Source organism: Chlorocebus sabaeus, chromosome 23, assembly GCF_047675955.1.
Source record: "Chlorocebus sabaeus isolate Y175 chromosome 23, mChlSab1.0.hap1, whole genome shotgun sequence".
Taxonomy (NCBI): Eukaryota; Metazoa; Chordata; class Mammalia; order Primates; family Cercopithecidae; genus Chlorocebus; species Chlorocebus sabaeus.
In genome coordinates, this window is record NC_132926.1 from 68903674 (window position 1) to 68921989 (window position 18316).

General features: G+C 43.6%; 1 protein-coding gene across 2 annotated transcripts in view; it reads left to right on the forward strand.

Moving 5' to 3' along the window:
• The window catches only part of MCC (MCC regulator of WNT signaling pathway), a 474315-nt gene that overhangs the window by 404242 nt on the left and 51757 nt on the right, over nucleotides 1-18316 (forward strand). For both annotated transcript variants that reach the window (XM_008014163.3, XM_008014164.3), the window contains 4 exons: nucleotides 8660-8806; nucleotides 9781-9870; nucleotides 10976-11124; nucleotides 15956-16096. In XM_008014163.3, coding sequence (XP_008012354.1) covers nucleotides 8660-8806; nucleotides 9781-9870; nucleotides 10976-11124; nucleotides 15956-16096 — 527 coding nt within the window. The remainder of the gene's footprint in view (nucleotides 1-8659; nucleotides 8807-9780; nucleotides 9871-10975; nucleotides 11125-15955; nucleotides 16097-18316) is intronic.

Genomic DNA, 18316 nt, shown 5'->3' on the forward strand with positions numbered 1-18316 from the left:
TCAACCAGCTCCATTACACAGTGAAATTATGAGTTACAACCTAATTGCCTGAAATTACAACTACCCAGTGAGCACTGCTACATATCATCAGCGGAACAGGCTCTTTCTTTTATGGCTAATAAAAATGTTTCTGATCCTGCTCAGGACTCTGGTGCCACCTTGCCTTCCTGCTTGTCACTCATCTGTGAGCCATATTCACAGATGACTTCATCAGCTCCCACAATTGCTCCCACAATTGTCTGTGCTCCCACAATTGTCCTGAGATTGAAGCATCCGCATAGCTGACCTGTTTCATACTTGCCTAGCCTCACGTTTTCGAGGAATTACCTAGCACTTTGGAAACCTGCTTCTGTGCACACTCTTTGTGTTTGACAACTCTAGTGCCAAATCCCTCCAACATCTCACTTTCCCCCTCTGCCTAATCCCTCATGCTCCTGGCTTGCATCATTTACTTTCTTTTTGATTGATTGAGAGAGAGAGAGAGAGAGAGATCACTAGAGGGATAGGTAGATGTGGGATCTGGCTATGTTGCCCAGGCTGGAATGCAGTGGCTATTGACAGTTGTAATCACAGTGCACTCAACTCTTGAATTCTGGACTAAGTGATCCTCCTGCGTAGCAAGCTGCCTGAGTAGCTGGGACTACAGGTGCGTACCACCATGCCTGGATTTTTTTGTTCTAACTGGCACTCAGGGCAGAGAGAGAAGATAATTATATTCATCAGTCACATTCACTGGTCCCTCTTTTAATTTATTACTTATAAATAATTTATCCCCTATAATATCCCATCCCTTTCCCCCTATTTTGTGCATGTCCTAAGATAGTGCTTTGCATTACTTTTAATTTATTTAAATGTTACTGTGCTGTCACCTTCTCTTATGTTTTTCTCCTCAGCACTCTAATTTTAAGGTTGGTCCATATGACTGTGTGTACATCTGGTCCTGTGTGTCTAAGGACATCTAGCATTCTGTAGTGACCCACCTATTACATTTACAGCCGCTGCCAATCAAATTGCTTCCCACTTCCCATGACCACAAACAATGCTTCAGGGCATAGTCCCTGTGTCTCCTCCGGCCTGGTGGGAATTTCTCAGGATCACATGTCCAGGAGTGAAACTGCTGGGATTCAGAGTGTGTATAGTCTTGCTTTGACCAAGTACTCCAGGGCAGCTTCAGGGAATGCTGGCCAGCCCGTCCGCCCAACAGCAGCAAAGGAGTATTTCACCACCTGTGTCCCTGTCAGCTCTTGTACTTCCATTGTTTCTTTCGTTCCATTCTTTTTCTCAAGTTTAATTTTTTTGGTACTGAAAATCATGTATTCTTAGGAAATTCTTTCAGCAAAGATCTATAGGTGATTCTTAATCTTAGGTGATAGATTCTTAATCTTTTGCCCACACTCTTGATAATAGCTGTATAATCTCCTGTGACTGCTGTAACAAATTATGATGAACTCAGTGGCTTAAAACAACACAAATGTATCATCTTACAGTCCTGGGGGGTCAGAAGTCCAAAATGCATCTCATTCACTAAAATGAAAGTGTCGGCAAGGCTGCATCTTTCTGGAGACCGGAGGGGAGAATATACTTGCTTGTCGTTTCCAGCATCTAGAGGGAGTCTGCATCCTTTGACTGTGCCCCTTCCTTCATCTTCTAAGCCAGCAGTATAGCATCTTCAGAACTCTAACTCTGGCATTCCTGCTTCCCTGTTACAGGGAGGGGTGTAACTTCTGAGTTGTGAAGTTGTGAGTCCTGAGTCCACCTAGACGATCCATGATACTCTACCCATCTCTGTTCCCTTTTGCCATGCAAGGTTACATTCACAGTTCTCAGGGTTTAGGAGGACGTGGATGCCTTTGGGGGCCATTATTCAGCCTACCACAATATTCTAAGTAGACATTAGACTTTAGAGTGATAGGTTTTTTAGTGGCATTCAATAGATTTTATTGAGACTGTGTCAGTCCCTGTTGAAGGTGTTGGCAATGCAGTAGTGAGTGAAACAGAACAACACCCACAGACCCACAGAACCTGAGGTGCCTCTATCCCATGAGAATGCAGTGTGAGTGTGTGTGTGTGTGTGTGTGTGTGTGTGTGTGTGTGTGTCTCAGTCTCATTCCATCACCCAGGCTGGAGTCCAGTAGTGTGATCCTCCTAGCTCATCACAGCCTCGACCTCTCTCCCAGTCTCAAGCAATCCTCCCACCTCAGCCTCCTGAGTAGCTGGGACTACTGGCGCATGCACCACACCTGGATAATTTTTGTTGTTGTTGTTGTTGTTGTAGAGACAAGGTCTTGCAATATTGCCCAGGCTGGCCTCGAATTCCTGGGCTTGAGCAACCCTCCCACCTTGGCTTCCCAAATTTGTTGGGATTACCACCGAAGTCAGCGTACCTAGCCCTACAAGAAGGCTTTTGAGATCTGGAATCCATTTTTGTTTCATTATTTCTTAATCTAAAGGGAATCTTAATCTTATTGCCTTTATCTCTTTAAGAATCCTTAGTGTGCCTATTGTGATGTAGTTTACCAGTTGCTTTATTTTCATTTCTCCTAGGGTGAATTCAGCTCCTGATTTAGATTGCTGGCTCTCTTGTTTTATCTTCTGCTCTCTGTAGTTGTCATCGCTCTGTGTCTGGCAGCTTTGTGGACCTGGGCTCCCAGTCATGGGAAGCTTAAGTCTCCTGTTCTCTCATGATACTGGGCGATTTACAAATTGGGAAGTTTCTGAGGCAGTGGGTGACCTGGCACAATCCAAACCAGTTTCTGGTGTTCATGTCGTTTGGAGTCCCGCAATATACAGATAGTATAAATTTGGACCTCACACCCAAAGGTGCCACTGGTTTGGGGTTTTGGTTTCTGAAGGTTGACTCTTCTGCATAGCCTCAGGATTCCTTCTGTGGACAGCACTTTCAGCTTTTCACCAACGGATCGGGCAGAGAGGCTCCAGGCATGAGGCAGAGGGATCAGCTCAAGCAGCTAGACTCGCAGGCGCCCTCCATCTCCTCCCTCCCACACTCACATTCTGTGCCCTGCTCACAGCCCCTGGGCTTGCAGTAGTACCACCTCCTGACAACCCCTTCACCTTTGTTTCTCATTTCTGGCACCTGGAGATTTTGCTGTCTTTTGACCTTGGCAATGAATTTATTTCTCTCATTGTTCCTTTTTTATGCAGCATTTCTATGCATTTTTAATAGGAGGAGCACCTGTTGACTTAGCTGAGGCTGTCATATGCTGGGAAGTTTCAGTTGTATACAGTTACATAGCTGTAACCTCTGTTAACCTCTGAAAGCCTCTGTTCTCATTCCTGTCCTTCCTGCTCTCTGCCAAAGCTGAATCAGTGTCTGCCGTCCTCCTTCTGGGTAGATTCTCTTTGTGTACATTATAGAATTTTGTTTATTCTGTGTCTTTCATCAGTGCTCTTCCTTTCACTTGGCCGTTGAGGTATATGTCCAAATTATGTTTTGGCCAATACCCCAAGCACATTCTTATCTCTGTTGTGGTTTTAATCCTTTTTTATTTTGTACTTTATTTTAATGAGGTCTCCAGAGTTGGAAGAAAACAGTGTGTTCCTCAGTCTACTATCTTCAAAGAGAGAGTTCAGCTGAGCTCTCAGTGCTGCTGAGTAAGCTTCCTTTTTTTTTTTTTTTTTTCTTTTTTGGTCCTAGGTCAGCCTCCTTTCTCATTTCTGACATTCCCCTGTCATACCTAGCAGAGAAAACAGAAGCCATCAGACAGGAGTCCCTGTTTCACATCTTCCCCTGACAGTCTGCAAACCACCTTTGTTATTGCCCATCTTCACCTCCTTTCCTTTTCTCCCTGAGAAAAAGGTGTCCCTGTCTCCCTGTCCTCCACTGACCCTCCGCTCCTGCCCACCACACTGCCACACCTCCTCCCTGAACCTTGTCCATGCCCGGTGTTCCTAAACCTATCCAGTTCTAATCACTTCCCAGTTCTAGTCACTTTCCTTCAGACTTACATTTCTAATTGTTGACTGATAAGCCCTCCCTCACATACCCAATTGTTTTCTCAAATTCAGCCTGTCCAAAGCTGACATCATTGTCAGCTCCAGACGTTGTCAGCTCTGGTCTTTTCTTTCTGAAAAGATCAGCTTCTCTTTATGTTTTCCTTTCTCATTGCTAAGTAACTGCATGATCCACTAAGTCACCAGCCACAAGTTTGGGTGTTTTTTTTGTTTTGTTTTGTTTTGTTTTTTACCTCCTTGAATATTTTCAGAACTGCACTGATGCATACAGTAGCTACTAGCCACATACAGCTATTTAGGTTTGAGTTTAAATAAATTAAAATACAATACAATTAAAAATTCAGCTTCTTGGGTACACTAGGCACATTGCAAGTGCTTACAGCTGTGTGTGACATCAGGCTACCGTAGCAGACAGCGCCGCTCTAGAACATTTCCGTCCATACAGGAAGTTCTGCTGGATGGAGCTGGTCTAGAGTGTATCTTGCCATCCTTATTCCCACTTCGCTGACTGTATTTGAGCACTAATAATTTCCCACCGGAACCATCAGTAGAACCATCAGAAGAAAAAGTAAGGAACTTTTTCTTCCTTACTTCAGTCTGTTTTCTCCTCTAATCAAATGATTTTTACAAAACCCTTAAAGAAATACCAGAGAGAAACAACTGTGGCCTTTTAATGTCATTTCGTTACGTGAAACTTCCAGAGTCTCTCCCATTATCTTTTCCTCTTTATTTGCTTGTTGAACAGCTCAGCCTTCAAGATTGAGTTCCAGTGTTGCCTGCTCTAGGAAGGCAGAGGCCAGCCAGGTTTCTTCTTCTGCACTTAGACACTCCTTGTTGGTACCCCTCTCTCAGAGCGTGTTTCCCATTGTCATGTTTACCAGCCATGCAGTAGCTTCAGGAGAAGTGAAAAAATGGACTTTCAGGTCATGTTCTGGTGTTGAGGAACCCCAGTTGAGAAAGGCTGTGAAGGGTGGTGAATGATGTTCCCACAAGTATCAGTCCCTGCCTCAGGTTACCCTTGGTTCTTGGCTATCTCTCGACTCCAAAATATATATTCTGTAGAGAGAAACATAGTTCCTTCAATAAAAATAGCCATGTACAGTGGCATGCCCCTGTAGTCCCAGTTACTTGGGAGGCTAAAGCGGGAAGATCCCTTGAGCCCAGGAGATTGAGGCCAGCTTGGGCAACATAGTGAGACCCTGTCTCAAAAAAATAAATCTTCAGTGAAGGAGGAATATTTTAATTACCACAAACTTTCATAGTTCTGGAGTCTAGGAGTCCAAACTCAAGGCGTTGGCAGAGCCACACGCCCTCAAAGGGCTTTGAAAGAGAATCCATCTTTGCCTCTTCCAGCTTCTGATAGCTCTTGGTGCTCTTTGACTTGTGTCCAATCTCTGCCTTCATCTTCACAGGGCCTTCCTCCCTTTGTCTCTATGTCTGTGTCGTAAATATCCCTTCCTTTCCTCCTGAAAGAACACCAGTCATTGCACATAGGGCCCGCCCTAAATCAGATTATCTTGGCTTGAGATCATTAATTTAGTTATATCTACAAAGACCCTATTTTGAGCTGAGGTCACATTCATGGGTACTGGGGATCCACATTTGGACATATCTTTTGAGGGAGACATAATCCAATCCACTACAATGGGTGAGAATAAAAGTGAGAACTCTATTAACTATGTTTCTGCCTCTTTCCCAAGCCATGCCTAAGCTGACTCAGCATATTGACTTTAGCCTTCGTTTCTTGCATGTATTCCTATAAATTAAGATTCTCACTCGCAAATCCAAAGAAGGGGGAGGAGGCCACTTAACCAGCTGTCTTTCTTTCCCTGACAGGCACACTGCACTCCCTTCAGCTAGATTTGTTTCCACTGGCTAGCAATTATCATTAAATAATAAAGCATAGCCCAAAATAAACATGTTTATCATCTTTCGTTTTCAGACATTCTCTGGGTCCAAAGCTTTTAAAGTGAACGTAGATATTTAGATTTAGAAATTATTTTAAGCACATGTGTGCACATATACAGCAAGGAAAATGACTAGAAGTAATTGCGTCTGTGGAGTAAGAAATAACATGAGCACTTAGACTGTTTTTATGTTTTAGTGTTATCTACATTTTGCACAGTGAGCATGTTTTACTTTTGTGATTAGAAGAAGAAATGTTTTTAAAGCATGGATAGTTTTAATAAAGTCTTTATAAATTGCCCAGGCATTTTTTTTTCTGTATTTTTTTAAAGAGATTTTAAAAAAAAAAAAAGCAAGATGAGTAGGCCAGTAGGGATTCTAAGAACAGACCGCTGATGGTCTTGAGTGCAATTCAGACACCATTTAGGTTTTGGAGTGGTGTTAACATTGTTAATTATTCAGGACCTTATCAGATTCATCAGCAGTAAAAACTGAAATTCAGGGTCTCCACAGGGAGGTTTCCCCCAGTCCCTGGGAGAAAGAATGAGCCGTCGCTCTTTGCACATTTTTTCTTTGTGGCATAATGAGGTATCCACCCCCACACCCATTTTTGGTTTGTCAGGGACCATTTCAGAATGAGTCCTGTAATCCTTCATCAGCAGTACCATTTGGCTTCTACAGGGATGTATTTTCCTATTCTTTAGGCTATTTTGAGTTTAGCCCGCGTCTGGTCTGTTTTGAGGACAGCAGACATTTCCATCGATCCTCCGTTACTGGAACCCGTGGCAGAGCATTAGGCCCTTTTGAGCTGTTCCACTATTGAATGCAATTTGCTTTGAGGGAATTTTCCTATTTTAGCTTCTAATATGTTGATGAATTATTGAAATTTCAATTACTTTTGCTTCCCAAGTTAGCAGGATGGAGACATCCCAGACATTTAATATGAAAAGCTTTCCAGTGCCTTTTAGAGAAGAGGCCACATGCCTGTTCTCTGCCCTTGTCTAGAAGGCTTTTGGCGGCAGGGCTGGCACCAGGGCATGGCTCCACTCTTCCTGTCTATGGGGTGAAAGTGCTTTGTGGCCTTGGAAGTCCCTTAGGTCAGTGCTGCTCAAGGTATGGTCCCCTGACCGGCAGCATCAGCATCTTTTGGGAGCTTATTAGACTTGCAGATCTTGGGCTTCATCCAGACCCTGCTAAATCAGAATTCCTGGGGTGGGGCCCTGGAGTCTGTTTTAACAAGCCCTCTGGGGGATTCTAGTACACTATTTTGTTGAGAAAGCCCTGTCTTAAATTTGCTAGTGCTAACTCTTCCCAGCCCGGCAAAGTCTGGTGCCCATTTGTAAGGACTGTTGGGTGCTATAGTTAGTTTGCCCTTTCAGGTGGACACTGTACTCTCATGCTGAAACTGTGACCAAGGTTATAAAAGACCAATCTCTAGCAACGCTCTTCAGCTCCTTGGAATACTTCTCTCTTTGGAAGTCACAGGGTTGTAACTATAGAGAAGCAGGATTTGGACGTTCAATTTCTGTGCAGTTAAATGTGCGTTTTAAATGTAACTTAGAGGGCCCCATGTTTCTTTTATAGACTAATTAGACATTCCTACCTACTATCCCAGGGAAAATCCATCTGTAGGTAACTTGGGGAAAGGTGCTGGCTCCATCAGTATCTTTCCTCTTAGCCTAATCTTTTCCCCAATGCAGACACCTCTTCTAAACCACACATATTGAATAACTTGCACCTCTTCAAACATAGCATGTCATCCCAGCACCTGTGCACCCCCCGACTATCACCCCTCAAGCATATCATCACGAAAGCCATATCCTCACTTGTTCTCCTTTAAGATTGCTCAAGTACCACTGTCTTCGTTCAGCTTTGTCTGGATGACTTCAGCTGGAGTTACATTCTTCCCTTTTTCTGCTTCCCATAACACTTGAGATAGAAATTTATAACACTCAAGTGCACTTGTGTTGAAATCATTCCTCTCTCCTCTGGGCTCTGAGATGGTGAATCCATGAGAGGTGATTTCATCCTGGGTCCTCTGTCTGCAGTCCCCAGCACAGTCAGGCACTTGGGGCTAAAAGAATAAACATTCCTTAAAGATAGTTATCCAGTGCCTGGGCACAGTGGCTCATGCCAGTAATCCCAGCACTTTGGGAGGCTGAGGTGGTAGAACTGCTTGAGCACAGGAGTTCAAGACCAGCCCTGGCAACGTAGCGTGACTCTGTCTTTACAAAGAAATTTAAAAATCAGCCAGGTGTGTTGTGTGCACCTAGTCCCAGCTGCTCAGGAAGCTGAGGCAGGAGGATCCCTTGAGCCCAGGAGATTAAGGCTGCAGTGAGCCATGGTTGCACCACTGCATTCCAGCCTGGGCAACAGAGCAAGACCCTGTGTCAAAAAAAAAAACAAGATGGTCATCCATCCTGGAAGCTTCCAGTGCCTTACATAATATGTGCACCTCATGCTTGTGAAGAATAGATGATGGTCTGTGGCAGATTGAGTTAAGAATATATTGACTCTTGGGCAATTATAAAAACTAGTAATATTATCACTTTGGTTTGTAAGTCTACTTTTTGTATTACATGTGATTTAAGAAACTGATTCATTTAAAAAAAATTATTAGTCCAAAAAAAAGAATGTAGTGACTTTTATGTGAACTCAACCATCCTAGCTTTTCAATGGGCTGATCCCTCAATGTAAATGAAAGCCCCACCACCTACCCATCTGGCTGTTTTGCTCTTTGGCCAGGGAAACCACCAACTATGTCTAAGCATTATGATTGCAGGTCAGAGAGCTTCAAACTCGACTACAGAGCGTGCAGGCCACAGGTCCCTCCAGCCCTGGCCGCCTCACTTCCACCAACCGCCCAATTAACCCCAGCACTGGAGAGCTGAGCACAAGCAGCAGCAGCAATGACATTCCCATTGCCAAGGTGAGTTCCTGGGGATGGACCTGATGAGCGGGAACACCTCCTGTTATCTGGAAGCACCAGGCTCATCCTAGCCACTGTACAGGCATGCCCTTAGCTGAGACAGCCCAAGGGGCTTCCCCTGAGACCTTACACAGGCCTTCTATGCAGGAGCTGTAAGGAGAGATAACCCACTAATAGTTTTAAGTCTCTCTCAGCTGCAACCTGGACGCCAGCTCTCATTAATCAGCCAGCTGGAGAATGTCACAGCTGACAAGTCATTATGGAGAGTGAGACGTTTTGTCAAGTGCTCCAGTACTTCACAGTGGACAGAGTTGCTCTCAAAGACTAAGGTTCAGCCCAGTGGGGGACCTTGAGTAATGAACCAATGATCTCCCCACTCACAAGACTGACAGCTCTGCCAGAAAAAAAGAAAAATAGATTATGATGGACAGGCTGTGGCAGCTGTGAGAAGTAGCCCCACTCATTCGCTGGCACAGCCCCCAGTACATGTGTTGAGTCTGTCTCAGATGATTAAAATTATGCCTGTTGGCTTGCCTAGTAGCTCTACTAGCCACCACAATAAGGTTGGTTCTTAACTATCAAGTTTAATAAGTTGGGTTAAACCAGTGTTTTCTAACCAGAAGTGAGCTCTTCCTCCAGGGGACATTTGGCAATGTCTAGAGACATTTTTGATGGTCACAATTGGAGTGCTACTGGCATCTTGTGGCTAGAGGCCAGAGATGCTGCTAAATATCCTACAATGCACAGGACAGATCCCCACAAAAAGAATTATCCAAGCCAAAATATCAGCAGTGCTGAAGTTGAAAGGCCCTGGCTTAAGCTGGTGGTAGAAAAATTGGACAAATGAGCTGTTCTTAACAAGTTCTTTAATCATTTAGTTGACATGGCTAAACAGCCCTGTATAAACATAGTCCCAACAGTTTATCTGGGGAGTGGTGTGTAGTTTTCTATAATGCTTTGTTTTCTTTTTTAAGATTGCTGAGAGGGTGAAGCTATCAAAGACAAGGTCTGAATCATCATCATCTGATCGGCCAGTCCTGGGCTCAGAAATCAGTAGCATAGGGGTGAGTGTTCACGAGAAGCAAGGCAAGAAAGTACCCGGTAGAGCTACACAGACAATCAATTATAGATGACAGAATAACTTCCAAAGTCTATCTCCAATAAACCAGTTATAATAGTAAATCACACCTGATTTCCTTCCAAAGGATTAAATTACAATGTATGATGATTTCCATCCATATGGTGAATTAATTCTTCAGCTTTAGGGGAGATTTTTTTTCCTTTCCTTGAAACCATTCAGAATGAAATGATTTAGGTCCAGTTCTTGGTGATATAGATGAAAGTCTTGAAGTATCTGTCTTATATCACCCTGCTACCCTAGAGACGAAGAGCTCTAAAAGAACTTTGCCTTTTGCACATCCATCTTGAAAGGGGATGTGCTCTCTACTGAGGAGGAATATTGTCTTTGAAGCCTAACCCAGTGGTAGGAAAGACCAGAACCTTCAGTTTAGTCCCAGAGTTTTCATTTGTGGAGTCAGGCAACCCCCTGGGACTGTAAGAGCTGATGGATGGTGAAAAGGATTAGTTTCATTTCTTTAAGGGATCTTTTAGGATTGGGGATGAGGCTGAGAGAGCCAGCTATTTGATCCTCAGAGACAGAGCCTTAAAATAGCATTTTAAGGCCCTAATTTAGAATTTTACACTGAGCAAAAATTGCATGTATTCAGATTCCATGCCAAAGCCAAAATGTGAAAATGAAGGAGTCAGCCCCTCTCCTGGGCTACAGAAACCAAAAACAGTGACCTGGAGTAGCAAAGAATTCAGGATAGGGGAAAGAAATCCTGATTCTGTTCAACATTCAGAATTTTAGGAACTCCAGTAAGGCATGATCTCCCCATCCTGGCTGCCCAGCGCCACGTGCTTGGGGAGGGAGTCATATTTTGATCCTGTTTTCTTTTTTCTTCTACTGCTTTTATAGTATTTATTAGTTAACTTTTCATACTAGGATTCTGTCATATAAACTGAGAACCGTTAGGGTAACCATCCTCCCAGTTCCTGATTCTCAAGGAATATCTTGAGAATTAAATTCTTTTGCATACAAAACATGCGTGGCAACCAGCATCTCTGAAGTGACACGTTCCAAAGGGGAATTAATGCTTCTTTTTGCAGGTATCCAGCAGTGTGGCAGAACATCTGGCCCACTCACTTCAGGACTGCTCCAACATCCAAGAGATTTTCCAAACGCTCTACTCACACGGATCTGCCATCTCAGAAAGCAAGATTAGAGAGTTTGAGGTGGAAACAGAACGGCTAAATAGGTGAGGAGAGATCCTATCGATTTGATCCTGGGGCAGGGAGGAGCTGCTGCTCCTTACTTCTCTTTCCAAAGATGTGTTCAAGGTGGCTTACGTATTGTGACAGAGCAATACTGTCAGGCTGGTGGGGTTGGAAGTTCCCACCACCTTGGTCATCAGAGGAGTGCTCCCAACAGTCTGAGCTGCCATCATGGCTGTGACCTGGGCATTCACATGGGCCTTGTGCTTAGAAAGGTACCATGCTTGCTTCACTGCTCTGCTGTCACCATTTTAAATTCTTAATACTGTTAAACAAGGGACTCCACTTTTTTAGTTTCACACTGGACCTTGCAAATTACATAGTGAGTCCTGGGAGCAGCCCCTACAGAATGGCAGTAGGTCACAGGTGACTGCCAAGCATGCAGGCCTGTGCAGCAGAGAACCACAAAAGGAAGTTCTGGAATGTTGAGTCAGCATCTCAGGGGCACTTGGAGCTACTAGAACCAGCAAAGGCAATCTGGTAGGGCCGTTCCTGACGTGGACCAGGCATGCTGGTCTATCTGTCCTTGCTCTTCCTGATGGTTGCCTAATTTTATTTATGCTTTTTGCAAATGTGCTCAGTCTTGGGTCCCTACATCCTATCCTAACTGCCCTACCTAGAGTAATTTTACCGTATACCCCGTTATATGGATTCTTTTCAAGTCTTTCAAAAGAGGTGGTTTCAGTTTGCCCTTTTGCCTGTTGGCAAAGACTCTCTTATGTGTCATACCAGTGATGAGGGAGTTGCTAACAAAGCAAAGGAGAAGGACCAGGGCCAAACCATGGAAACCACTTGGCCTCAGAATTGGTTCTGCAGTGGCAGAATGGACTGTTGAGTCGCATCTGAGTGTGGTGTGGCTGCCTTGACCTACCAATCTTTAGTGGAAGAGCATTGTAAGAATTTGAAAGGCTTATGAGCTAACCAGGAAGAAATAGGGATACCCTTCCCCATCTACCATTGCTTAATTCCATTCCTCTTGTGTATGGCAAACCAGAATAAATTGAATTATCATGTTAGTCCTCCCTGATTTGAAGCTGTTTAATATAGTTCTTGAGAACTAAGGTAATTCACAATCTAGGTCATTTTAAATCTTGAAATTAAATGGTTTCCTTATTAAATCCAGAATACTTAAGAGTGATAATCCTGATGATTACTTAGTGGCAGTAAAGAAGCAGTCTTTTCACTATCACTGGCCTGGGAGTGCTTAAAAATTGAATCAGATATGCCCTTTGCAATTTAATGAAGTCAGATGCCTTCAGGGGGACCTCAATTTAGTGAGGATCTCCTCTCTACAGATTCTGGGATTTAACAAGTTGGATTTGTGGCTGAACTTGAATAGGGGAGTTGTTTTCTACTCAGTTATATACACCCAGTAGAGACCAAAGAAGGGAGAAATATTTTACTGGTAGCTCATGTTATTGTGGTGTTTAACAGCTTACAAAGGGCTCTCACAGACAGCCACTTAATCCTCAACCTGTGAGGGTAGAGTAGTCCTGTTTTGCAAATGAGAAAACAAAGACTTTGAAGTCCCAAGTTGAGTGACTTGTCTTAAATCCGGAGCTATTAAGTAGCTGAGATGGAATTCCAACCCTTACCCATTGACCTCACCTCCATTGTCATCTCTGTGATCCTAGCTGCTGCGGGAACCTGGGGCTTCTTAGAAATAAGCTACCAGTATATCCTGATGTCTGCTATTTTAACTACCTACCTCAAAGTTATAGTAAGGCCTATTACTCTCAAAGTATGTTAGCCTTTAACTTCATGATTGGCAGGGGAGGGGTGACATCCGTACCCACCAAAATGCTTTCCTTCTCTAACAAATCTGTGTTAAACATCTACTATATGCTAGGCTACGTGGCATGCAAAGCAAAGTAAAACAGATAGGGTCCCTGCTCTCATGGAGCTTATATTCTGTTAGGGAAAATAGACCAAGGAGAAAACAAACAAGATGATAAGAAAGATCCAAGAAGGAAATAAATAGGACACCAGCAGAAGCTGAGGGAGGGTTGATTTTTCGATGGGTAGTCAGGGAAGGTGTCTGAAGAGGGGAGGCTTACATTGAGATGGATTACAAAAAAAAAAAAAAAAAAAAAGCAGCCATATGGCAAACTGATATCCTTATGGCCACTTAACAACTATGAGGCCTGAAAGAGGAACTGTCCAAAGGCCAATGGAACTGAAATGGAGTAAGGGGAAGAAGCTACACGAGATGAGGTGGCAGAGCAGGGGCTGGCTCAGATGTGGGTTTTGATGCCATGGACACATTTTACTCTTTATTCTAAGTATAATTGGAAGTCATTAAAGAGTTTTCGAATGTGGAAGAACAAGATCTGATTGACACTATGGAAGGTCACCCGGGTGTGAAAAATGGGAAAGGTGGGATAAGAGTGGAAGCAGCACGATCTTTGCGGTGCACAAGGTTAGCTGTAGCGGGATGGGGCCAGGGGCTTCACGCACGGCATGTGCGGTGCTGAAAGCAGTGGAAACTGCAGCTGGGTTCCACTTGGATGAGAGAAAGGGATGGTCTCAAAAAAGATTCTCAGGGGTCTAGTGCAGGAGTGTCCAATCTTTTGGCTTCCTGGACCACATTGGAAGAAGAGGAATGTCTCGGGCCAAACCTAAAATCCACTAACAGTAATGATAGCTGATGAACTAAAAAAAAAAATTGCAAAACTATCTCGTAATGTTTTAAGAAAGTTTACAAATTTGTGTTGGCCGCATGCAGCCTACAGGTTGGACAAGCTTGGTCTGGCATGTAGTGTTGGGTAGACGGTGTTGGCATTTACTGAGATGGAGAAGATAAGGGAGGATGAGGTGCAGGGAAAATCAAGAATCCCACTTTGGAATGTTACATTGGAGGTAGCAATGTGACAGCAAAGGGAAATGTCAGGAAGGCAGCTGGATATGTGAACCTGGCCCTCAGAGGCAAGCTCTGGGCTAGAGAAAGTTGGGAGCCAGTGGATCTTACCTGCCTAATAACGTCATGGAACTGGAAAGAAATCGCCCCTAGGGTGGGAGCGTCGATAGCAGAGGGGACCCCGGGACAGCCCCGAGAGAATGCCAAGCCTTCCCAATTTTATAGAGAATGAGCATCTAGCAAAGGCGACTGAGAGGAAGTAGCTGCTAGGGCAGGAAGAAAACCAGCAGAGACCCACCCTGGCTTAAGTGAGGGGAGCTCTTTAAGAAGGGAAGAGTAACAGATCAGTGAGGTGTTGCCTGAGAAGGGCCCTGAGATGGGCTTGGCCACATGGAGGTCTATGAGTTGGGTAAAGGCTTTATCTAATTAACAGGGATGGACTATAGACTGGAGCAAGTTGAAAAGTAAATGGCTGGTGCGGTGGCTGAAGCCTGTAATCCCAGCACTTTGGGAGGCCGAGACGGGCAGATCATGAGGTCAGGAGATCGAGACTATCCTGGCTAACACGGTGAAACCCCGTCTCTACTAAAAAAATACAAAAAACTAGCCGGGCGTGGTGGCGGGCACCTGTAGTCCCAGCTACTCGGGAGGCTGAGGCAGGAGAATGGCGTGAACCCAGGAGGTGGAGCTTGCAGTGAGCTGAGATTCGGCCACTGCACTCCAGCCTGGGCGACAGAGTGAGACTCCGTCTCAAAAAAAAAAAAGAAAAGAAAAGAAAAGAAAATGAGAGAATGGGGACTGTTTTCAAGAAGGCTTAACGTGAACAGGGGCAGAAAAGCATTCGTATAGCACCTTACCTTGAAATGACCTCAGAGTGGCCAGAGCCTGGCAGTGATCTTAGTTCTTCTACACTCACCAAGTATCTTCCATGTTGGCAAATGTCTCCATATTCTGCTCTAAGGCGTAAGTCTAAGATTTTTCCTTGAAGCTGATGGCTTCCAAACCCCTTAACATTTCAAGTCACTGGCAGTTTGTGTGTGTGAAGCTCTTTCTCTTTAAGACTTAGTGGTCAGAGTACTACAAATAGATGTGTCCCATGGAAAATGAATTGTGGCATCAAGAGCATCTGTGCCCTGAGATGGAAAATGGAGAAGCTGAAGGATTATATTATTCATTTGTTTGCTGACTTTGCCATAAACTCATTTGCCCTGAATCTACAGTTCTGAATCCTGTAAAACTTCAAGTTCCCAATGCTTATCCTACCACTAGTTAGAGCTGCTAGATTGTGTAACCCGAAAGGAGCTTTGGGTACAATCCACAGCTCCTGGTCCATTTCCCACTTAAAGGCCACCAGGGTGGTTCCTATTCACTCACTGATTCATCCTTTGGTTCTCTCTGTTGTTTGTGATTATGAGGATGAGATCTGGTTCAAATCCCAGGGCAAGATACTTAATGTTCTGGGCCTCCATCTCCTCATCTGAAATGGGAATAACAATACTTAATTGAAAGGGCTGCTGGGAGAATCACTAAAACAAAGGCTTAACAGATAGCCATGACTGCTGTGATGCTGCTTTTCATCCCTGCATGTGGAGGGTGACTTACCTAAGCCCACCAGGTGTTCCACATGATGGGGACCTGGAGGTTGCACAGCTGTCTTCTTTCCTTGGAATATCTCCAGAGCCTAGCACTGTGCCCTGCCCATGCTAGACCTGGAGTGAGCGTGGCGATGGCTGGGGGTCTTATTTTTAACCAGGGGGCTTATTTTTTATTTGTAATTCACACAGAGTTTAGTAATACTTTTATGTAGAGTTGCTTCTTTGACAAAATACTGTGTCAGCTACTAATCTGACAAGCCCACATCCTAGCATCCTTTTCTGGCCTGAACATAAATGAGACAACTGAAATATTGGCAAATTAATTGTAACCCTAGTGTGAAACTGATTTTTGTTCCTTTGTAGCCGGATTGAGCACCTCAAATCCCAAAATGATCTCCTGACCATAACCCTGGAGGAATGTAAAAGCAATGCCGAGAGGATGAGCATGCTGGTGGGAAAATATGAATCCAACGCCACAGCGCTGAGGCTGGCCTTGCAATACAGGTAGGAAAACAGCGCAAGGCACACACTGGGATGTTTGGAGCTACTTCAGGGTAGAAATGCATCCAGAGTAACCTGCAGAATAAAAGCAGGAAATAGGCTTCTAGAAGGCATATCTGGCGGTTTGGACCAGCAGATAGCTAAGAGTAATGAATATGATATTAGTAAACAGGTATATTTCTCCTAGCATATTCATCTTAAATATTATTTCATTTAGGTACTATCACTCAAAATATCGATTTTTTGGTGTGTTACATGTTCATTTGTTCTTGCAGATTTTTATTCATATTCATATGTAATTTACATTGCTATAAATCTAGTGCATTCTATTTCTTTGTCATAGTTGTAAAATGTTGCTTTTAATAGCCTCTATTTATTCTGAATGGCTGTAACCCCTCCATCAAGTTTTTATATTGTTAATTTACTCACTTTTCTAAAGGACATTTAGACTTTTAATATTAAAAATAATTCTATGATGAATAATTTAATGCAGATAAGATCTTCATTCTTTTGAATATTTTCCTCTGGATAAAATCCGGCAGCAGGAACTGTAGGTCAAAGGATATGAATATTTTCCTGGCTCTTCAGGCATGCTGCTGATTTTTTGTCATGAGAACAAGCCAGTTTAAATAATTACAATTCACTCATTGGTGAGCAAGTTGTAATTTGAATGGACCGCTTTTTTTTTTCTGCCTCATCACTTTGAAATTTATCTGTTTTTAAATTACTGCTTGTTTAAAGCTGCAAAACTATCCCTTATTATTATCATCATAGGTTTCTTTTATTAGCATTACCACTTAAGCGTTTTTGCCAAGGCCTCAGAGTAGTTGACTGTATCGTACACTTAGCATCCTCTAAAAAGTTTGGTATTGTTTTAAGAAACATTCTTGTTTATTCAAGAAATAATCAAAGCAAAATAAATGAGACCAAAGCTACAAAGCAATCATTCTGGTTTACAGACAGCAAAGCAAGCAGATAACCCATCTGTGATAACCCTTGAAAGCTGGCTGCTGTCCGCCCACAATCTGCCTTTGAGCAGAAAGGTCTTTCTCCACATTAGTACAACCTCATGGATAAGGAAGTGTCCTCACATGTCTGGAATATGAACTGCCCTTGAAACTAGGAACTGGAAGTACCTAGGTCTAGCATTTCAGCTGTTTGTCTTAACTGTTAGTAAAGGACAGTGAAAATAAAGGCAATCAAAACAAATTGTTGACTAAATGAGGCAACACATCCGCTGTTCAGCTTGAAGAAGCTAGATGGTTACTTTCTTAAAGAGGAAATGTTCCTACTGAAGGCATGTTATCTGGGCCCCTGAGGATGTTGTGCATATGTTCCACCTCTTGTGTGGACGTGGGCCACGTGGGTCTCAGGCTACAGGAAAGGAACTGTTCTTTGATATTTTTCCTTGTTTGCCCAATGAATGATGGGCACAGAGAAGAGTGACTATGTTTCCTCCTCCTAGAAATCCAAACTCAAACTCTTGTCAGAGATTTTGTGAAAGCCTAAGAATGTTTCATGAGACATTTTAAGCACTTCTAGTTTTATGAGAATCCGATAGAACTTTTCTGTGATGATGGAACTGTTCTCTACATGCACTGCCCAATATGGTAACCACTAGCCATGTATGGCTACTGAACATATGAAGTATGGCTACTGCAATGGAGGAATGGACTTTTTCATTTTATTTAACTCAAAATGTTTTCAATTTAAGTAGCTATTTGTGGCTAGTAGCTACTATATTGAATAGTGCAGGTCTGGGTCAAAACCATCTCCTTGTGGGATGTTATATTAGTTACCTATTGTTGTATGACTAATCACTTACTGCATCACAATTTCAAGGATCAGGAACCTGGGGTGGCTTAGTAGGTGGTTCTGCCTTAGGGTCTCTTGTGAGATTCTGGTCAAGCTGTCAGCCAGGACTGTACCATCTGAGACCTCAGCGGGAGCTTGGAGGATCTGCTCTAAGAAGGCTCTCTTCCATGGCTGTTGGCTGGAGGCCTTAGTCATTACTCCCCATGTGGACCTCTCCATAGGACTGACTGAGAGTCTTCAAGACACGACCGCTGGCCTGCTCCAGGGAGGATGGTCTGAGAGAGAGTGAAGTGAGAGAGAATGACCAAGATGGAAGTCAGGGATTTTTAGTAAGCTATTTTGGAAGTGACCTACTATCGCTTTGGTCACACAGACCAACCCTGGTACAGTGCGAATGGGGGACAGCAC